General features: G+C 38.9%; 1 protein-coding gene across 7 annotated transcripts in view; it reads left to right on the top strand.

Annotated features, from left to right (window-relative positions):
- The first annotated feature begins 1,647 nt into the window (after nt 1–1,647).
- CCDC138 (coiled-coil domain containing 138) overlaps nt 1,648–23,145 on the top strand; it is a 38,960-nt gene continuing 17,462 nt past the window's right edge. For 2 of the 7 annotated variants that reach the window (XR_008577892.1, XM_054832094.1), the window contains exons 1-12: nt 1,648–1,840; nt 3,956–4,016; nt 4,627–4,765; nt 6,235–6,350; nt 8,840–9,024; nt 10,035–10,208; nt 13,351–13,470; nt 14,890–14,967; nt 15,047–15,157; nt 17,392–17,556; nt 18,336–18,452; nt 19,337–19,529. Coding sequence is in view for 6 of the 7 variants with exons in the window: in XM_054832094.1 (XP_054688069.1) it covers nt 1,772–1,840; nt 3,956–4,016; nt 4,627–4,765; nt 6,235–6,350; nt 8,840–9,024; nt 10,035–10,208; nt 13,351–13,470; nt 14,890–14,967; nt 15,047–15,157; nt 17,392–17,556; nt 18,336–18,452; nt 19,337–19,529 (1,528 nt within the window). In the remaining variant the exon portion in view is untranslated. The other 5 variants (XM_054832100.1, XM_054832114.1, XM_054832122.1 and 2 more) reach the window with 5 other exon arrangements.

Consider the following 23,145-nt stretch of genomic DNA (forward strand, 5'->3'; position numbering starts at 1 on the left):
TTAACATTACTCTTTCCCCGCCTAGAAGGGGATTTATCCCAATGCTTAATCATTAAACCTAACGGACTATCGGGGGGAATAGAGGGTATTGCTGCACCGCTATGTCCCCCTCCCATGGAGTCAGAAGGCTTACTTTTCTTCTGCCCCATCTTCCGAAGCACCACGCACACACACTCACGCACTCCCCCTTTTCGTGGCCCAGTCCCTCGCGGGATGTGGGAACCGCACTACAGAGGGGTCCGCACTCGCTTCGTCCACGATTGGACGTCTCGTTCGTTGTGCTCCGGGATCACCAACCCCAATCGAATGGATCACCGGCCTATACTTACTCAATCCTGAGTCTTCATTCGGTCTTCGTGCACAAAGATTACTTGGGGTTTTGCCGGCTTTATTTGCTTGTGCCTAATTTTGGGTTCGTCGGTGAAGGGCTTGAGCGGGATTTCCCGTTCCGTGGCCGCCGAAATCGGCGGGGCGCCTCCCCTGGAAGGGATTCCCAGTCAGTCCGCCTTCATCCGAGTCACGGCACCAAATTTGTTATAAGCGAGACCATACAAATATCTTGGTCTAGCAAAATATTTTATTAATCAAGTAAGCAGGCACAAGCAAAACAGCGCTGGACGGCTGGGGAGTCTCCGCTCCACCACAGCCCGCATCTCCCCTTTCCAGAGTCTCTGTTTTACAGCATTCAAGTTCCGGCTTGTTGGGACTTGCCGAGTCGTCTGAGGCTGCGCAGTCCGTTGCTGAGGAGGGGGTCGTTACTTCCTCTGGCGATCATGCGTTGTGCTCGTGTTCAGGTGGGGGGAGTGAAGCGTGAAACAGGATGTCTTGTGGTGGGGTATTTCACAAGGGTCTTTTGTTTTAACAAGGATGTTTACCCGACACCCCTTTCCCCACTATCTACTTGCTTAATCCTCCCTCCATGACAAGGCCGTAAATTGCGAAACCTTATCTCCTTAGCTGATTATTTATTTTACAATGAACAAATCCTCTGTAATTCATCACAAAAAACATCTACTTACTTGAAATGCTGTAGTATAACCCACTGCTACTGCTGTCTTCTGCATTCATTAGCTTCATTTCATATGTCAGACTTTTCTGACCTCACTGCACAACTGAATTATTGCAGTTTTTATCTTTTAAAACTTTTGTCTCTTGGTAGTGAAAATGCATGAATAAATGTGGGCGTTTTTTAAACTTCTACTCTACAGCTCAGTGCTGACATTATCTAGGATTTTTCTTAAGGTAACCAAAATTCGGCATTATAATCTTCAAGTTGGAAATATGTACCTTAGAATTCAGCTTTAAACTCTTTTTTGGTATTTTTTTAAAGGATAATAGGAGTACTTCTTCCCTAAAGCTCTTACCGAAGCACTAGACTGTACAACACTAAACCACACCTGCTCTGGCTTGCGGTGTGAAACTGGGGCCTAGGCCCGCTCCACAGGCAGGAGGGGGAGGCTGGAGCCGCAGGAACCAGTGTCCCGCCGGGGCGGAACAGTCGTCGCTGGGGTTTGTGGGGCGGGAAGCACCGGCAGGCAGGGGCGGCGGTGTGGCGGGGGACCCTCTGCCCGCCCCCCGGCCCGCTCGGCGGCAGAAGCGGCGAGTTCCCGCCGCCACGGGGGAGCAGACGCGCCTGCGCCTCGCCCGGCCCCACTGGCCCGTGGGAGCGTGTACGCCTGCGCGCCGCCGCGCGCCCGCCTGTTCCCCCGTGGCCTCCCGCGCCTGCGGGCGGTGGCGGTTTCTTCGAGCGCGAGTGGCGCGGCGGTGCGCCATGGCGGGCCCCGGCCTCAGCCGCTCCCCCGAGGGTCTGCAGCGGCGCTACCGGTGTGGGCCGGCGGGGGTGAGACGGGAGGGCTGGGGGGCTACGCGCCAGGGGAGGGAGGTGAGTGGCGGGGGCGGGGGGGAGAGGAGGAGGAGGAGGAGGAGGAGGAAAGCCGTTTCTCCTCTCCCGGTCCCTGACGTGCTGGGAGGGGAGGGAGGGGGGCGTCTGTGTCCCCTCCGTCGGGGTTCGTTGTAAACACTGTGGTGTTACCTGCGCGCGTAGTGTGAGAGCCGAAAGAGGGACTTAAACTGACTTTAGGAGTTCATGCGTCAAGTGTTCTTTCTAATCCTTCCCCTGTCCCTTTGCTCTTACTGCGTTATAGTGGAATTGCTGAAGAGTCATCCTTGTCTGTACTTGAAATTTCCTAGGAAATTGCAGTTCCAAATTTTATACGTTCCCAAAACACAGTCTGAGCGGCTTGGCACTTAGTTTTTGCCTAAACCTTCTGGTGCCTGCCAGTTGGGCAAGATAATATGTGAATCCTCTTAGAAATAGTATACTAGGCATGTATAAAATAGGATAACTCATTTCATTCATATCTTATTTTGCTATGGCAATTGCTAGCCTTATTTAGAATGTGTTGGAAGTGTTTGTGGTTTTTTGCGAAGCCTAGTGATTAGCTCTGATTTCAGGGAGCAGGAAATTTTTCCATGTCTAGTCAACTAGAGGAGAATCAAATGCGTAGAGACTGCCACACTGACCAGACAGTAAATTATGATGGGTATCATTCCCTTGCTGAGGTAAAGCAATGCTATTTTACACCAGGTTCTTTGCACCAATGTGAATTAAGGAACTGGATTGTGATTCCTCTGTTTCCATTACTTGTGCTGACATAAGCATTTATTGGTTTGCACAGTGGATTAGGAAACTGGTCTGTCTAAAAATCCAGCAGCAAAGACATGCCCCCCCTGCCCCCAGCCAGTGTTTCAAAAATCTTTGACGCTTTGTAGAAGGAATACTCACTGGCTAGGCACTTTTATTTTGTCTGGTGTGTTTGTCTTTCACTGAGACAAATTTTTGCAGTTCCTTTCTTGCATCTGTATTCCATGGGTCTAATGCCTCCAGTGTGCCCAGGGGCTAACAGACCTTAAGTGTTCAAATTTGTGCTGCAAGGGAAGTCATGTGTTGTAAAATTTCCCGTCAGCAGCCAAAGATAGAGAGAGATTAAAAGCTGGATTTGGGCTAGACACACAGTTGGATTGGGAGATCAAGTTGGTCCTGGGAATCACCAAATGAATACAGAAGCCATCCTTTTTTTTCCGACGAAGCTTGACTTGCCATTTTAGGATCAGGAATTGTCCCAAATATGAGGTGAAGGTTTGAGTTCTTTAGCAGCTAAAATCTGGATGTTCCTTAGTTCCTCCAGAAGGATTTGCAACTCGGGTAGCATTTTGTGGTGCTCTAGATGCTGTGTTTCTCTTGGGGAATATTCTGCTTTGAATTACAGAACTATTCTTTAAAGAAAAATAATTTCAAAAGTTGTCTTTTAAAAAAGTGCAATGCTTGCCAGGAAAGAAATTCTAGATTTGTTTGTGCTTTTTGATATTTCATTAAAAAGCAGCGTTTAAGTACAAGAAAATGCAGCAGTTGGTCACTTCACTGAGAGCATAGCAGAGAGATGGAGTAAAGCACAACTAATATCATGAGAGCTGCTTTGAGTCTGATCTTTTCTAATGTATATTTAATTGATTTTGCTTGTAGCCTAACACTTCTGTCATTCTTTTTTTTTTTTTTTAATAATGTAGTTACAAGTTAGTAGGAAAAAGTAGAGCAGGAAACTTTGACGTAAAAAGCCTAGATGTGAAGATAGATGGCGCCATTTCCACGATTACCTAATCCTACTTTTCTGTCCTTATTTTATGTCACTGTCTTCATAGCATCTTGTAGTCTCTCAAATATTTTAACATATAATACTATGAATATTTTGTTATTAGACTGTGGGGAATATGCTTGCCTCTATATTAATATGAGGGCCATTTACATGTATATATTAAAAAACCACTTCCCTTTTCAAAGTCAGTAGTTTGTAGTAAATTCTGTCACAAGGCGTTGTAACTGTTAAACAAATAAGTTGTAACATACATATCCCTGAAAATTCTGACTATGTTACAGTGGTTTTGTGCTTTCTTGTAGGACTGCCTTTCAGGAGCATTATATACTGAATATAAGAGTGGAAACTCCCTAGTATACAAAGGTAAGACCAAACAATGGCACTTTGATGTCTTTTTCAGGGAAAATATATACCTAAACTGTATCATTCCTAAATCTATTTTAAGTAGGTATTTTCTCATTTTATATAGGTAGACGTTCTTGATCAGGGGTTTGTGATATCTGGGAGCCAGCCTGGGAATGTTAACATTCACATGAAGAGCACAAAGGATACTTTAGAACAATGTTTCCCAACCTGTTTGTGTTTAAGTCCTGCCTGAAGTAGTTGGTAGCAGTCCACCTCATAATGCATACATTTGGCTTTAATTTAAAGATACATATACGTTTAATATTTAGAATGTCTTTGGGCCTCTTGAGAAACACGTTGCTTGTGCATGTGGACAGTTTGGTTATCAAAAAAATAGTATATGAAGGCAAGTTGTAAAACTTCAGAAAGACAAATCTGCTTTGAAAACTAAATAATTGTTCCTGTAGTTCAAACTGTTAGAATTCTTCATTCATTTGTCAGGCTGCGTCAGTGTTTTCTTTCGTTCTTAAACATACATGATTACATGGTGAACATTTCTGATAAGCCCTTGTTGTTTTCTTAATGTCAGTTTCTCAAATGCAAAATAAAATTATTTTGTATCTTCCAGGTCACATGGACAGCTCACTGGAAAATACAACTATTTCTTTATCCAAATGTTCATTAGAGTCAGAATTTACAGAAGGTGGAAGAGAGAACAGCATCAGATCTTCTAGTGATTGCCTACAAAGTTTTAAAGACTGGGATTGGTAAGAGGTGTTTTTCTCTTCAGCTCTCCTTTATCATTCATTATCTCTCATAATCCAGATAAACCATGAGTAGACAATATGTTTGGATTGCACAGATCCAGAAGTTGTTTTAAGATGCTTGTTTTCTTGTGAAGTAAAGAACTGTTTGTGGCTGATGTATGAAATCACAGAATCATAGAATGGTTTGGGCTGGAAGGGACCTTAAAGACCATCTAGTTCCAACCCCCCTGCCATGGGCAGGGGCACCCTCCACTAGACCAGGTTGCCCAAAGCCTCATCCAACCTGGCCTTGAACACTTCCAGGGAGGGGGCATCCACAGCTTCTCTGGGCAACCTGTTCCAGTGCCTCACCACCCTCACAGTGAAGAATTTCTTTCTAACATCTAATCTAAATCGACCCTCCTTCAGCTTAAACCCATTACCCCTTGTCCTGTCACTGCACTCCCTGATAAACAGTCCCTCCCCAGCTTTCCTGTAGGCCCCTTCAGGTGCTGGAAGGCCGCAATTAGATCTCCCCAGAGCCTTCTCTTCTCCAGGCTGAACAACCCCAACTCTCTCAGCCTGTCCTCACAGGAGAGGTGCTCCAGCCCTCTGATCAGCTTCGTGGCCTCCTCTGGACTCGCTCCAACAGCTCCATGTCTGTCTTGTACTGGGGCCCCCAGAGCTGGACGCAGTACTCCAGGTGGGGTCTCACAAGAGCAGAGTAGAGGGGCAGGATCACCTCCCTCGACCTGCTGGTCACACCTCTTTTGATGCAGCCCAGGACACGGTTGGCTTTCTGGGCTGCAAGCGCACACTGCCGGCTCATGTTGAGCTTCTTACCAATCAATGCCCCCAAGTCCTTCTCCTCGGGGCTGCTTTCAATCCATTCCTCGCCCAGCCTATAGTCGTGCTTGGGGTTGCATATATAATAATGTGAATGAGGAGTATTGTCTCGCTCACTTTTTAATCTGTGTATGTTGGAATTGCTAATGGGATACAGGGAGGATATAAACTGAACTAGGAGGAAAGCAAGTAGCTAAGACTGATGAACAGCTTTAAGTTTGTTTAGAGATAATTTGATTCTGAAAGCCAAGAAATCTCTTTTCAGGGCTACTTCACACCAAATATGAAAAAAAAAAAAAAAGAAAACGGGTGTTTGTACTTTTAGCTTTCCTGGAATGTGGTGCTTGGTGGTGAGAAAAAAGTGTTGGTGTTGCCTGCTGCATACATGTGCTTACAGAATGAAAATTCTAGCTATTGTTATTACTTTTAAGTTGGCAGCATTACTAGTTGTTGTGGTTAAAATCTTGTGAGAAATAATGCCATCCATCAAAATTATTTAACTCTGCTATTTGTTACCAGTCAGATATAAAAATCTTAGATTGAGCAATGTTTGCATTTTTATACAAACTTCTCTCAATGCTCTATGTAGTATTTTAGAAAGGGACTGAGTAATTTCAAATTATCGCTTTCTTGTATTTTTTTAGTTTTGATGATGAGCAAGATTCTTTTTGTGATTCAAGTGGTATAGAAGTAGAAGAAAAGACCATGAATTGCTCTGAAACTGATGCAGTTCAAAACACAGCTATATATGTGGAAACAGGTAATAAATACCAAATTTTAAATATTTTTACAACTCTGTGAAGTATAATATGTAATTTAAAAAACTTTCTAGTAAATGTATTTTATTCAGTTCAGAAATACAATAATCAGCTAAAATGTATTAATTTGGGGATTTAACCTTTCATGTAAGTATGAGTAACTCCTTTAGAATTAGTTTTGGAGGTCCAGACATATAACATACATTTAAAAAAGAAAAATCAACCTTTTATGCAACTGATTGCCAGGTAACTTTATAATATGAATGAAGAAACAGAATGGGGTTTGGATTTTTCTTTTGGGGGGGTCTTTTGTTTGTTTTGTTTTCTTTTAAGTAGCTAGCTGCATTAACAAATACTGCAACTCTGTTAAGTCAGGTGTCTTCTGTTAGTTTAAGCAGTGAAAACTGGCAGTGGGTAGAGAAGTAGTGTTATCTGTTGTTTAGTTAACTAAGGAAATTCTAACTGGAAGATTGTAGCAGGGAGCAGCTGCATTAATTCACTACAAATGTTTGAAAATGCTGCCACAATTGGAGGAATTTGTGAATCGGTGTAGCTCTGTCTTTTGTGGAGAGTTTTAGGTTTAGAAGAACATTGCTGAATTCTTTTGAAAGTATATCTGGAAATGTGGAGCCAGCCAACCAACCAACCAACCCCAGGAAGGAGCTAAAAGGAATCTCAGAAGTCAGGCAGAACAGGTCAATGGAACTGTAATGGACTGTCACCAAGAGTTGTATTAAATGGGTGGGGAAGAGTATAAGAACAGCTTTCTTGAAAACACGTTCTTTCTCAAAAGAAAAAAAAAATTAATTGCACCAGGAAAAAAGCATAGTTTACAGTATTTGGGATCAAAGGCAAAATAAATATGAAAATCTGATATTTATCACTACTTTTTTTACTGGTTTCTTTTCTCTTTTTTTTCTATTATGATTTATGTGGCGTTGTACTAGCTATGCTCTTCTTCCTTACCCTTGAAGCAGACGCACTGTGGCAGAAGAACAAGTTTGGTTTATTGTCCTACTTCAGCTGTGATGGATGATCAACCACAGGGCTGCCTGATGCATACCACCAATTAACCCCGATTACATCATTTGCATATCTAGTAACATTTTTCCTGTTTCTTGATGCTCTTTCTTATTATCCTTCTTTTCTCTTCCCTGGTTGTCTGCCAAACAACCAACCTATCCCTAATTGCTTTTTCCTCCTTGGCCTGAGTTTTGCTACATCTGTACCTGTTGTGGTTTAACCGCCACAGGCAGCTCAGCCCCACACAGCTGCTTGCTCACTCTTCCCCCTGCACTCCCCTCCGTCCCCCCCCAGTACAAAGGGAGAGAATCAGAAAGGTAACGGTGAGAAAACTCGTGGACTGAGATAAAGCCAGTTTAATAGGTAAAGCAAAAGCCACACACACAAGCAAAGCAAAACAAGGAATTCATTCACCGCTTCCCATCAGCAGGCAGGTGTTCAGCCATCTCCAGGAAAGCAGGGCTCCATCACGCATAAAGAGTACTTGGGAAGACAAATGCCATGACTCTGAAAGTCTCCCCTTCTTCTTCCCCCAGCTTTATATGCTGAGCTTGATGTCATATGGTCTGGGACATCCCTTTGGTCATTTGGGGTCAGCTGTCCCGGCTGTGTCCTCTCCCAACTCCTTGTGCACCCCCCAGCCTCCTCGCTGGCAGGGCAGCATAAGAAACAGAGAAGACCTTGGCTCTGTGTAAGCACTGGTCAGCAATAGCTAAAACATCCCTGTGCATCAGCAAATTGTCACAAATTCAAAACACAGCACCATACCAGCTACTATGAAGAAAATTAATTCTGTCACAGCCAAAACCAGCACACTACCCAAACTTGTATTTCTGATACTGTCACCTAGGTAATCTTGGCCTAATGTTGCACCTCAGTGCAGCTGGCCTTGCAAGATGTCTCTCCCTAACAGATCACAATACTCACCATCAATTACCTGTAAATTTTGGCTCTTTGGCTATTTATGAGATCCAGCTGTTCATCACTCTGCTATCTGCAACTTTCATCCGCTTCTTACACTGTAATCCATCATGTCTAGCAGTTTCTCATGTTATGTTCAATAGTTTCTTAAGTTTTCTTCTGTTAGCTTAGCTGTCAGGCCAAGGTCTAGTTAGCAGCGAATCACTTGTCTGAAGCCCTTAGAAAATTTATAGGAGAGTTTGGCTACATTATGATTCAGTCTGTGCTTAGTTTTCATACAGATATCTATGGAATTTCTATATTGGAGGGCACAGTTTTACTTAAAAAACTTCATTGATCACTAATCAATTCAAACAAGTCATCGAACACAGCTTTGAGTAATTCTCCATAATTCTTTAGGAGATTACTTTCTCATCTTGATACCTCTTGCTCTATATTTGTCACTCTAAATACCTAAAATAAGTTTTTGCTGTTTTGGAACAACAATCATGTCATTATTTATCTAGGACTAATTTTTTAATGTAAAATGGGTTTTTCCTTTCCATAGGCAGCACTTTGTCATCACATTTGATTGCAAATACACGACAAAATAGTGACCGAAATATTACCGATGGTTTGGTAAGGAAAATTCTGAGTGGAACTGATGCTCAAGCACGCAATAGTCAAGGCTTAATACCTCCGCACATCAGTCAAATTTATGATGAATTATTTGTCATACATCAGAAACTCCAGGTAGGAACTGGAATTGCCTTAAAAATTTTGTTGAGTAATGTTATGAAGAGTCTCGCTTTTGACAGAGAATTCAGAAGTTACTTACGTACTAAAACTTAATTTCTTACATACTAAAAGTATTACTATTACTTACACTAATCAAAATTACTTATATACTAAAACTCTGTCATCATCCACCTCTTCCCCTAAATTCACTGATTTGGTAGTGGTGCTTTGATTTGCATGGTGGGTAGATCAGATAAAATTCAACTTGAGGGAGTTTGAACACAGTACTGCTGCATCCAAGGGGAGTGTCTTGTGACACACTGTGGGCGTGGAGGGAAGCGCCTGTAACCGTTGCTTCTCCTGAAAGCATCTGAAACTACTCTCCTGGCTTTAGGCATTCAAGAGTGCTTGCCTTCCTGGCATCCTGCAAAAACCTTCCATTCTGCCTTATCTTTACTTTGCTGCTGCTGGGAAATCCCAGCAGTTCATCCCCTAGCAGGCCTAGGCCACTAACAGAAGAACCTATGGTTTTATTCTGTAATGGCTCCCATGCTTCTGCTAGATACCCTTCCAGGACTGTCTTTTGCAAAAAATAATGTTGTGTCTCTTTTTTTTCCTCACCACTTTTTCAGGGATGCTTTTCACTAATTGAAGAAACAATATAGTAATCTAGTGTTCAGGATAGATAGTTGCATCAGACTCTGTTTTGTCTTACAGTTAATACCATTATCCAAAACTTTTGAAAGCAAAAGCCTAAGTTTAATTGTCTAGGTTTATACTTGAACAACCATGTAGAGTTGAATTTTGTATTTTGGAGGTCCAAGCCATCCCAACGCACATCAAAGTCATGTGGGTTTATGTGTGGGGAAACTGAACATAGGTGTCCATCAGGATACTTTAAATTAGTAAGCTATTGTGTAACACTGTATAATTTTACAAAGAGCTAAGCATATCTCTGGGAGAGAAAATTCAAATTCAATATAAATTGTGATAATTGCATGGATTTTAAAGCTGTTTCAGCACAGGTTTTCTTGATACAGAGAGAAAGTTCAGCACAGCAGGAGTATGCTCTGCAACTCCAGAAACGAGAGCATTTTCTAATGGAGCGAGAAGCATTGCTTTTTAGACATGAAGCGGCTTTGGCTAAAATAAAAGGTGTTGAGGAAGAAGTTCACACAAAATTTGGAATTATAAAAGAGGTGCAGTAATATATTTAATTATGTTTATTGCTCTACATGCCATTCAACTTGTTTGTAGTTATCGTAAGTAATCACGTTTGCTGGATATAATGGTTGTTTATTTAATGTGCTTGAAATTCCCAAATGAAATGTCTACCAAACAATATTGTTAGGGTTTTTGTATGGCTTCTGTTTGAGTGGTGCATTTAGTTGTCTGATTTGTAGGCACATTTTACAGTTACAATTTAGAAAAGGTAACTTGTTTCTAAACCAGCAAAAACTATGCGACCGCTATTAGAGAAAAAATGATGGTCTATCTGCAATTGTATGTAACTTAAATCTTTGTGTTAGCTGTAGTTGAAGTAGATTTCCTTGGGAAGGCTTTAAGACACAATGAGATCTTATGACGAAACAACTATTGCAGAGAGTATTAGCAGAAAAAGTCAAAAAGTTCAAAGAAAGAAAAGATTAACCTAACTTTGGGGCTGTGGGAGGAAATGAAATGGTATGATTTCAACAACACTGTTCTTGTGGGTGTTTACTATTTAATTTAGGTCTTGTGGAAAGTTTTGGTTATTATCCAGAAGATCACCAAGAGAAGTCCTTAAATATGCGTACTTAGTGTCAAAACCATAAGCTGAGATATTACATTTCTTTGAAATGTGCAGATAAACCTTTCCCACAAGCTGTTAAGGGATAATAGATCACAAGTTAAAAAGGAGGAAAAGGGTGTCAAAGGAGAGAGGCACCTCAGGTGCTGAACAGGGAAGGAATAGGTTAAGGCGTTAAGTTAGATGTTTCAAATCTTCCGAGCTTTAAGAATTTTACACCAGTTAGAGAACTGGCTGATGAAAACCCAGGAAAAATTAGTGGTTATCTGTGAAAATCTGTGGAGGTCAAATGGAGTATTAGAAGACTAAAAAAATGTGGTCCCTTTCTTTTCAAAAGGGAAAGAGTTGTACAGCCATCAACGTGATGCCAGTTCTCTAAATAAATAAATAGGTAGAATCCTGAAATGAGCTATGAACAAACCATGGGAAGCACGATGCAGAAAACAGTACAATAAATAACTACTAGCATATGCATAATCATAAATTGTCAAATCAGTCTCATTTCCACTGCGGCAAGGTAGCGGGTGTTGCTAATAGAGGAGTAGTAGTTATATATATGTCTGGACTTAATTAGAAATTTTTATACAGTTTTGTACGGCATTTTCATAATCATGTTAGGAAAGTATAACGTAGACGTAATGCAGTTGGTGTAAAGCTGTAGTGAGATGGTAGTTCACAGTAAAGTAGGAGGAGTGTACGTAGTGGATTCTGGAGTATCTTTTCAGTCCAGTATTATTCAGTATTTTCAATAAGAAGTTTGACGGTGAGAAAGAGCATACTTATTAAATTTGAAGAAAATAGCAAGTGAGGGAGAATTTCAAGCATGCTGAAAAAGAACATTAGGATTAAAACTGATCTTGACAAATTGAAGATATGGTAGGTCTGAAAAAAAAAAAATTATACTATTCCGAAGGTGTGAGTGTACAGTATTGCACTTGAATAGAAATAGCAGCTGCAGAAATAGGGGATGATGAGCAGATGCATGGGTTCAACATACAGGATGAACTGAGGGTTAATGTGCCAAGCTTCAGCTACATAAAAGGCTGCAACAAAGAGGAAGAAACTAGTATTTTTTCATGTCTGTGATAGGATATGTAGTAGTAGTAAGGGAAAATTAGTTTATGTATTAGGAAGAACTAGCTCTAAACAAAACTAGTTAAAGCATAGGAACAGGTAGATTGGTCAGACTGCAGTGTTCCCAGTATTGGGGGACTTAAGAACAGACTAGGCAAACATCTGGCAGGAGTGAAATGGTATAGCTGGTTGTGATATGGATGGCATCACCTGATTTGCTTATGGAAGTGGATGACTTAGACATCTGTACATCACCTACAACCCTATGGCTTAACAACTGAATTGATACCAATTACCTTTTACATTAATAATTCTCTACTGATTCTTCCTAGAGCAGCTATTGAACTTCAAATAAAGCTTGTAACTGTGTATGTAGAAAATGGAAATGAAACATTCCATGTAATGTGATAGGGTGCGCTCAATTGTACGTTGGCAGCACCTGCAGGTTTATTGGTATGAAAAGGGGATCTGTCATTTCATGTCTTCTTAGCTAAGCGTGGGTAGGCGCTTTAGACAGGAATGTCCTGCCCACAGCTGTTCTCATCCTGTTGAGTGAAGAAGAGCAGCAGTTGAGAAAACAGGAATTGTAGATGGTTTTCCTGAGTAGCTGGAATGGAAGTAACCGTGCTTCCAAGCAGAAATACAGAGAAGGATCTCTTCAGGGCTTGCTTCCTTTGAACTTTTCCTGTGCTTTATTTTAGTCGTTTGCACGTGTAGGAAGAGAGGATATGACTGGAAATGGAAAAGTAGAGAATGAGTGGGTGAATGAGTGAAGAATAGTGAATTCATGGAAAGCATATATAGCTGGAATGTTTTCAGTAAAATAAAACTTCACTGTTTTATCAAATCTGAGATACACTAGATGCACTGATGTCCAGAGAAGATTAAATCTAAAATAAGTTTCGGGGGAATGAGAAGAATGGCAGTGGATATGGCAGGTTGCAGTTAGCAATTTCTGTGCTTGGGGTGTAAACCAGAGCACTAGTCTAAGAGGCATAGGAATAGTTTCTTGTGCTGCATAATTCAGAGTGATCAAAGCCAGAAAAACTAGTTGAAACCTCAAAAGTTGCTGCAAAACAGAATCACAATTTTTTGTAATTATATAGAAGAATAAGCTGTAAATAAAAGTTTTTTTGTCATTGATTCTAGTTCACAAATCTTTCCCACATCTGACTTGTCTGAGAAATGTACATATTGATATAATCTGTTTTGAGTAGAATCTGGAAAGAGTAAGAGCAATTGGTTGTGCACATTGCTCTCAGTTTCTTTATAGATTCTTCTTAACATGCAATATGGATGTTGTTTTTCTCACTACTGGTTGGATGTGCAAATTTGGCCGTGCAGAACTACAAACTTTGATCTTTGAAAGCTTGTCCTATTATTTTAACACTAAAGTGGAACTTAGCTTTGAATTATTTCGAACACAGTCTCTGATAAATCAATATTAAATATCAAATTAAAATTTGGTATTTCTGTAGCAACACGAGGCAGAAGTTAAACAGCTGACAGAAGCCTTGAGAGAAATAACTAAAGAAAATAGGAGGCTGAAGTCATCATTTGACACCTTGAAGGAAATGAATGACTCTCTAAGAAAACAGGTAAAATTAGTTCTTTCAGGTTATCAATAATTTTACAGGTTACAGTAAACGATTTTAAATATTTGAACAGCTTAAGTTTGAAAAATTGCTGATTTTTTTGTTTCTGTAAGACAAGAATTGTATGAATGACTAAAAGTACTTTCCACGCCTTTTTCTAGTACTTGAAATTTAGCCTCTCTGATCATTTTACAATATAAAAAAAGTTGGACTTATTCCTCTGACCCACTAGCAACAGCTAATTGTTAGGAAGGACAAACCCATGTCTTCTGAGCAAACTGAAAGTGGATGGAGAGGAAGTATTTTGTAACATAATAGAATCCACCCTGTGCTGAATTGCTGCACTGTTTCTATTAAATAAAAAGTAGAATGTGTATTCCTAACTTCCTGTTTGCTCAGTATTTTTAGTTATTTTTACAAATGTTAATTAAAGCAGTATTTTCTGAGTTCTTAAACTGAGACAGTGGTTCATAGTAATACAGAGAGTAAGAATTTACATCTCACTTGACTGTTAAGTCTGACTTAAAATGCTGACGCACAAATTGCTGTCTAAACTGTTTGACCTTTGTTTATTCAGAGAATTAATTACAATTCTGATAGTCTGCGTATAATAAAAATCTACATCAGAGCCTTATTCTTTCTCTTAGAGAAGGTCAGACCTAACTCCTAGAATGTTGATGGTTCTGGTGCAACCCGTCTGTCTCTTTATTTCTTCTCACTATAAAATCTTTGCATTTCTGTGCAAACTGAGGACTTCTGTGATAATCATGCGGTTCATCGTTGTATGCCTAGAGCATGTTTCTTATATTTAAAAGGCAGTTACAGTTTCCCTCATCTTTTTTCACAGAGGAAACTGTTTCTATAGCATGGCCAGTAACTGTTTCATTCTACAGAGAAGAAAATTTTCACCTTCTCCATTAACAAAACTATTGGACCACTCTTGAAATGTGTGCTCCATTTTTTATCACTTCTTCATGAAAAGTAATCAAATGTGTAGTGCCCATATATCTAGAGAGGTATTGTAGTGCTTATTCTTTCCCTGCAAACTGAAAAGTTGGGCTGCAGGTCAAAAAAGAGCTAGTGCTGTCTTATCTGTCCTGGCACAGAGAGGTGGTGGAGTCTCCAACCTTGGAGATATTAAGCTGTCTGGACATGGTCCTGGGCAGCTGGCTCTAGGTTGCTCTGCTTGAGCAGGGGGGTTGGACCAGATATCTCCAGAGGTGCCTGCCAGCCTGAACTGGTCTGCGATTTGTTGAGGAAGTGGATGATTTTGTTTCTATGCCTTTACATGCTCAGAAGAAAAAAACTGAACTCAAATAATTTAGCTGCTTAGCAGCCACATCAAATTATTTCAATATGATAATTAAGTCAAGAAGTGAGTTTTGAATTCACAGATACTTTAATGTTTTCTGATTCTTTCAGTTAAGTGATGTAACGGAGCTGAACAAGAAGTTAGAAGGTCAAGCAAGGAAAGTACAAGCCCGTTTAGAGAATCTACAAGTAAGGTTTGTTCTTACTTGTACCTCCTTCCTTTATAGGTAACAAGTGAAATATAATCCATTGTTACATTTTATTGTAGAGGAAGCATGAATTTTTAATGGTGCAGAAGTCTAAGGATATACGTCAAGTGGTGCAACAAAGTAAACCTGTCAAGCAAGAAAAAGTGATGGTAACATCAAAAACTGCTAAGGTAAGAATTGGGCAAAATGAAAGATTCATTCTAAAGACATTAAGCAGTGGAACAGTCTCTGTGTATCTGCTAGAAATTACAAAATGTAACCTCCAATTTTATTTATTTTATGAGTTAGTTACAGTAAGAAAAGATACACATTGTAATGAGGAAAAACAGCAAAGAATTAAGCTCATTGCTAAAAATAAGTCTGTTGGATTTCATGTTGTGTATGCATATAGTGTATATATATATTTTTATTTATATGGTATGTTTTCCTCTTCCTGTCACCTCATCTTTCATCTGTCAGTTAAAATTATAACCTGCTTACACTGTAACTGGTTTCTTTCATGGTGTCAGAGCATATCTTAAACTCATTCTGGTTACTGCTCCAGTACAGCACTGTTCTTATGAATAACACCAGCTAAAAAGTAGTCAGTCAGAGATATCAGATAAAGAATTTCAATTTTGTGAGCCAGAGGTGATTGTACTACTGTTATTTTTTGAGAAATAGTCTTTAATGTGGGAAAGAGAATAAATGCAATATTTATACATGGTTCCAAAATTATCACCTTGTTTTCCTTAAAATGTCTTCTTACATAACTTAATGAAATGCTTTCTGTCTCCATATTGTTCCATTTAGTAGCAAGTCATCTGGTAGTAGTCTACCAACATCTCCCAACTGCTAATGATTTTCTCCAGCTAGAGGCTAAACTGTGAAATGGGAAAGAGATACTCACAACATCCTACTTAATTAATCTACATCAGATGCCTTGAACCTGTGCTGTCTATATATAGCCAACGTATTTCTCTGTTTACGTAGGTTTTAGTGTACTTTGGTTGCAAGTGAAATATAAACAGTATCAGTAGTTACAGTTCTGAGCGAAGAGGAAAACAGTTATCTGAAGGTAGATACCAGAAAACTTTTGAAGTCTTTAGAGAATTGTTCGTGCAGGCTGTCTTCAGGTACCTCTGCATATCTTTCATAGAGTATTTCATTGCAGTGTAGTACAGGGGCAGAATGACAATTTCATGAAGTCTTTGTTCTTTTTCTAACAATGCTAGTTACCCATTTAAATTTAAACAGCAATGGATTGTATGAAATAAAGCAAAGGAGGTCTGGTGCAATGAAATGAGAATTTCCACACGCAAAGGACATGTAATTCATTTGGCCAGAATTATAAAATGGAGTGATTCTATTTGTGAAAATCTTTTGCAAGGCCTTTTGTAACAGTTTGTCTAAGTACAAAAAAAATTATGTATTTTTTTTTACACCCAGAAACCATCATGTGTTCTGCAGTGGGGAAGGGAATGAGGTGTGTGTGAGAGAGAGAGAGAAACAATGCAGGGTTCTTTCTGGATCTCTTTAAGAAAGGCTTGACAACAAATGGCTTAATGAAATGACTGTTTTAGTAAGACAGGGTAAGAGGCGGAATATAGATAGCGAGTAAATCTTACATCCCTTCAGATGCTGGGAACCCTGTGTTTGTGCAGCATCAGATGGAGCCCGGGTGGATTTTTCCCAGGGCACACTGAGCAGGTCCTGTCCATGGAGAGAAGCTCCTCCTGTTTCGTCATTCAAGCTATTATATCATTTTCTTACAAGAAGACAACTCTGTTCATGAAGGACGTTCACAGGAGAACTTCTTGTTGCCCTTTTAGACAAAGGCAAGGCCAGGCAGGAGGCGTGACCACCAGTACCAAGTGGGAGCTGCCTGCAGGCTCCTGTTACAGTGAGCTGGCTGAGTTTATCCTGTGCCCAAGCACAGGATAAACTGCAGCTGATTGATCTGTGCAGCACAACACAGGCTGCGCCGACTCAGGTTGACTGTGACATAGATCTCTGATCAGGTTGACTCTGATGTGGATCTCTGACTCATCGATACACAGTGAGTGGTCGCTGGTTCAGGACTGCCATCTTCCACTTCCCTTCATCCACATACAGTTTGCCTTTCCCAGAGATATTGTAATTTATGGGTTATATTAATAACATACAAGCTTCTCAAACCTTGGGTACAAGGCCCAACAGAGCAAACATGGCCTGTTCAAGATAACTATTTCCTCAAATATAACATTTTCCACAGGGTCCCAATACAGTAACTTACCTCCCAGATTTTATCAGGCATATACTCATCATCCTTTAAATTATGCATAATATTTCAGAACTAATGTACTGTAATATATTTCAGTCTTGTTACTATTTTGGCTTAGAAAAATCATTAATTTGAAAGCTTGTTGTTGTGGATGTATTACAGCTACCATTGAACTCACAAGTTTATGAGCTCTTAACTTTTCTTATGGATTGGATCTCAGACCAGCTCCTTAGCAGATTAAAAATACAAGAAGAAAGAGAGGACAGTCATAAACTTCCAGTTACCGAGACCTCCAAAAAAACCTGCACCCAGGAAAGGTGTATGAAGGTAAAGGGGTTTGGATTGTTTGCTTGTGTTAATATGTTTCTGGATTTATGTGGTTTATTAAATGATTTTGAGAGTATAACAGATCAGCCTGTTTTATACATGCTTTGGTTACAGTAATTAAAACAAAATCACTGTTAGTAAGTCAGCATTCATTCCAGCAGTGAGATATAATAGGTAATTTGTCATTCGTAAAGCATATAGACCATTTTTAAGGAAAAGTCTGATGTTCAGTCTCAACTTGAGAGTTTCAGCATTTTATTTCAAGTCACTTCTGTCAGTTCATAATTTGTCTTGTGTTTTATATGTAATACTGTACATGAGTCTTTTTTTCTAAGGAGATGAACATGGCTCATTTAAATTGTATGGATGCTTATATTAGATGTTAAAGTTAAAGGTGATGCTATGCTATACTTTTAACACATTTATAGTTTTCTTTCTGGGGATACGAAGGTTTGGAAATCAGTGAGGTGTTCAGAAAATCTTCTTTTACTGTTTTACTTCATTATACTAAATATTTACAGCCATTGGGATTGGCTTTCCTGAGATTGAACTTGCATGATGTATCTCCACTTTTGCATGTAAACCTCTGTAAAATTTAAAATGTGTGTATGCATGTAATTGTGTTACTTGTACTGGATCTGCCCATTGAGTATTTGCATATGTAATCTGTTAAACTCTGAAAAAAAGTTGGAGTTTTGGTTGGTTGGTTTTCACTTATGGTTAGCTTATACAGTAGTTTCATGTACTGCATGTAATTTTACTTTTGTATATTTTTACAGCTTTTGCCTGTTACTACTGAGCAACTCCAGTGGATGCCATTTGTGAATCCTAAACTACACATGCCTGTGATTAAATTTATTTACTGGTCTATAAGACAGCTAGACAGTAGTGTTCAGGTAAAATAATTAGTCCTCTTGCAGTATGGGTATTTTAAAACTAAATTCCCAGAAGATATTAATGGATTTTGTGTTTTAAATACATATGAAAAGTGGATGTTTTCAGGTAGTATATATACAAGAAACTCTGCTGTCTTTGTAAAGCATAAATTCGTAGTGTTTACTACAGATACATGGCAAATAAAAAAAAATTCTTTTTCAAGTTAATTTTAAATTTTGCATTGTGTATCTAAGCATAGTTTTCATAAGTACGTGATCTCTGTTGCAGTGTCTAAGCATCTCAGAAATTATATTTTTACATATGTATTTACAAAACTTTTTTACTTGAAAAGGCAGTATTTTTAGGTTCACTTTATGCATGACTTTTTTGAAATTGATGCAGGTACGTGGCAAAGTAGCAAAGGAATTTTGATTTTTCTGTTCTCTGCGCAGTGTCTAACCTCAAGACATTCCTTACTCCCTTTGACTTGACTGCTATAAGAAAATATTTAGCAATATAATAAAGACAGTAGCTGTACTGTAAAGACTGAGTATAGTGCACAGTGCTGTCAGTAGTGCTTTTGCTAAAGCACTTACAATATCCTTACAAAGTAGAGTTGACTGAAGCCAAGCTTGTTCTGGAACCAGAGGCAGCTTAAATAATGCCAGCATATCAGGGGCCCTCACTAACTAGTCTCTTTGTGAAGTATGTGTTGATAAGGCTCCGCGATAATGTTGTTCAGCTACTTTTGGAACACAAAGTAGGATCTCCTGTACAGATTATATTCCAATACGTCATCAAACCATTTGCTGTTTAATATTTAATCACTAGGGGAACATATGTGTATCTACATAGTACGCAGGGTTTTAATATTTACACTAACTGTGTGCGTTGTTTGAAACAGCATGTAACAATGACATCAACAATGAGGAGACTTGGTGAAGATATTTTCAAAGGCATAGTAAGTAAGGGAAACCCACATAGTTCTTCTGAACACTCTACAGAGAGTAAATCAAAATCGGCAGCTTTCTTTAAGAGTTCCTGTATGCCTTTGAGGTTTCTGTCAACTTTAATTGTGCTTAAAACAGTGACACAGGGTAAGTTCTGATTTTTAAAATGTATTTATTTCAGTGGTACCTCGACATCAGTGATACTGTAGCATCCATTATGATTTAGTAGTAAAAAGTATTTTTACTTGAGTTTTACTACCTTGTAAAGCAAAATATAGTGGAAATGAGTATGAATCTTGCTTTTATTTATTTCTTGTTGGAATTTATGCATTCCTTTTAGTATGCTGACTTCTTGTCAGACAAATCAACATTTCTGAAGATCAGGAAAAGAGATGTTGATAGTTCTGTCAAACTGTCCCTATAGCAGTAATTGGATTGCAAAGATCTCTACTGCATAGGAAGGCACAGCTAGTTGCTCTTTTATAAACTAAGTAGCAGATTTTGCACAGTTCTAGAACTTCACTGTCCTGTTTAAGCTAGTGGGTTGTTCACCTATCCCCTGAAAGGCTGATCCACTGCAGTGTCCAGTGTTTCTTTTCTGACATCATTACAACTTTGCTGCATTTATCTTTATAGATAAATCTGATGTTCGTAGGTATTTCTGATTTATCTGTAGTCACATAAAGCAAGCCACTTGTGTAATGGATTATAATTGTTAGATTGAATGGTGATACAATATATGTCTTGAAATTGCTTTGTCCCTTGGCCTAAGTTTAGTATTCAGTTCGCACTCCAGCCCTCACCTGTCTGATGGTCCCTTCTTCTCCTACCACATCTGGCACTGTGAACGGCTGCCCGTAAAACATTATCGACATTGAAAAAGGCTACTCTATGAAATCATCAGTTCTTGATATGATTGTCCATTCAGATTTCACTGTTAAATAGACTCATTTACAAAGGCACCATGTTCTGTTCCTATAAAAATGCTTTAGACTTCAAAACCACCTCTCTAGCATGAAAAGTCACCTTTTTATCCAAAATCTTCCAAAATTCCCATGTTGATGATAGTAATGTTCTTTATTAACAAGGCAAAAGCAAACAAGGTCATATCAGGAGATAACACAGCTCTGAAAATAGTGACTTCAGCTTCAGGTTATGACAGGTTACTCCGCTTGTGCAGTTTTTGAGATGCTGTGGCATATCTTCTCTGTGGGACCTTCTTTGAAAACAGATACAATCTGAAAAAACTAAAACATTTTCTTTAAAGTGATGACAAAAAAGGACTGTTTCTTGTGAGCTCTGAGTGTTGAGCACACTACGAGAAAAGGCACAAACTAAGATTTTTTAATGCTTTCCTTCCTTATCATTTTAACATAGGGATTAGTGTACACTTTTCTGTCACAACCCAAAGAAGAAAAACCTTCAATCAGTCTGATTTATAGGGATATTTTAAAATTAACTTCCAGATTAACTTCGGTCATTTAAACAAATTCTTACCTATTTCTAATTTCTACATGACTTCTTCGAAAACTTCGACAGTAGTACTTAATCAGAGCTACGCTTGAAGGTTCGTAATCCTTAAATCTGCAGATTTGATGACTCATCCAAAAGAATGTCTTATTTTGACTTCTATTATTAACTTTCTCTTTTAACTTAATTGTTTTAATTCAGTAACGGTTTCAGTGGTTGCTATGAAGCAATTTTGTTCACCTATGCAGAAAAACCATAAAAGCATTAGAGTTGATAGGTCCCCTCTGAATCCTAAATGTGATATAATTGCCACACATTATCAAGTTGAGCTTCTGACTATATGAAGACTTGATTTTTTTTGTGTATTTATTTCTTTGACAACCAAAAAAAAAAAAGGAAACATTCAAATACCCTCTTAAACGATATACTCCAGACAGCCTTAAATGCCTGTTAAGGGATTATTGTATCTGAAACAGCTACATCATTTTCAGCTCACACTTCTGCCTTTTGTTAACCAAAAAGAATTGGGGGGGGGGGTGTTGGAAGGGGGCATCACAGGGTGAGTGACTCTTTTCTTTCACTGTGAGGCTTTTTTCTGTTTCTACTTTATTCCCAGGATCCTCCCACCTTTCACATTAGCAGAAGATGTATAATAGTAATGTAAAGTAGAATACTTAAAACCTATATAATATTGTGTTGGCAAAGAAATAGGGGAAGTTGGGTCTTCTCTGCCTCAAGGGAGAGGGAGAAGGTAAAGGTTTCAAAGTAGACACTACAAGTTAACAAGAATCAGATTGTATCTGGACAGGGTGAGAAAAAGCTGTGGAAAATATAGCTCGAAGAATAGAGTAGCTGTTCTCTCAGCTGATTTGTTAACTGCTGCCTCCAGTTATGAAGCCTTTTCTCTCTTCAAGCAAAATGGGGAACAAGAGGTGTTGCAGATCCTTTTCATGGAAGTCAGGCAGAAAACACTAATTATATACTATTGAGAGCAGGTGTAAGAGGTGATTACTGTCTACTTGCAGCAACTTAGGAGTACTGTGGTGCCATGTAACTGTGATGTTCTGCAAGAGTAAGTTTTATAAGGATATAAGAATGAATGTATCTATAACCCTTTTCTAACTCTTTGTGATACCACTTATTTTTCCATTTTCAAAGACATTTTAAAAGCACAGATCATTTTGATAGCAAGTAATTGTTCAGTGGGGTTACGACTATGATCAATGTAATCTAACTTCAGAAATGGTTCTGCTTTGGGCAGGATGGTTGGACTAGATTCCAACCTAAATTATTCCATTATTATGTTTTTGCTATCTTTTATTCTCAGAATGGTTTGTATTATTTTAAAATATCTTTACTGGTAACACATCCTCTCTGCTAGTAACACAAAGAGATGGAGACAGGTTACAGAGATGTTAATTTTCAAGGTGATCCTGAAAAACCATGCCAGAATGTCAGAATCCAGTGCCTACTTTGGCATCTGATTTTTTTTTTCAGTCTCTTGCATGAAATATGTTATGAATTTTGGGCCATTTCTTAGAAAGCAGAGATCCACATCACAAAATTGCTGCAGTCTCTGGCACCCTGATTGACACTAATCAGGGATGCCAAAGATTTTAAATCCGTAGATAATGAATAATGTTCTTGTTCATGGAAGTCATCCTTCTGGATTAGATGGTTAAGCAGATTAGTATGTCTTTATGCTTCACTGACCTGTGCAGTATTTATATTGTGAGTATTTACAGTAAATGCAGGATTTAAACATGGTGGAAGACCACCCTGACATCATTAATGAACATATACAGTATCACAGCTGTTGGAGGGAACTATTTCAGTCAAGATATTTTGGTGAAGCATGATAATTACTCTTAAATTGATACTCACATTTCTAGAAATGTTTGATAAAATTGATGCAGAAAGAATTGCAATACAAAAAATAGTTATTGCAGAGATTTTATTACCCTAAGCAAAAGGAATGCTGTTAATTACAATGAATCAGTTTAGCTTCTCATGGTTGCTTTTTCCTGCTGGCTTCTATAGCATGGAAAATATGATTTATTGTTAAACATATGTTGAATATCACTGTGTATAAATTTTGATCACTCTGACCACATGGCACTAATGATTTAGTGATAAAATAGCACATGTGGTTTGAACATATATTCCATTTCCTTCAAAATGTCAGTATCCAGCAGATGGCACTGTGGTTAAACTTTTGCTATGGGAGAAATTGTTTCCTTGTACTTCATTTTCTGTGCTCCAGATGATCAATGTTATTCCAAGATACTGAGAA

Source organism: Grus americana, chromosome 1 (assembly GCF_028858705.1).
Source record: "Grus americana isolate bGruAme1 chromosome 1, bGruAme1.mat, whole genome shotgun sequence".
Classification (NCBI taxonomy): domain Eukaryota; kingdom Metazoa; phylum Chordata; class Aves; order Gruiformes; family Gruidae; genus Grus; species Grus americana.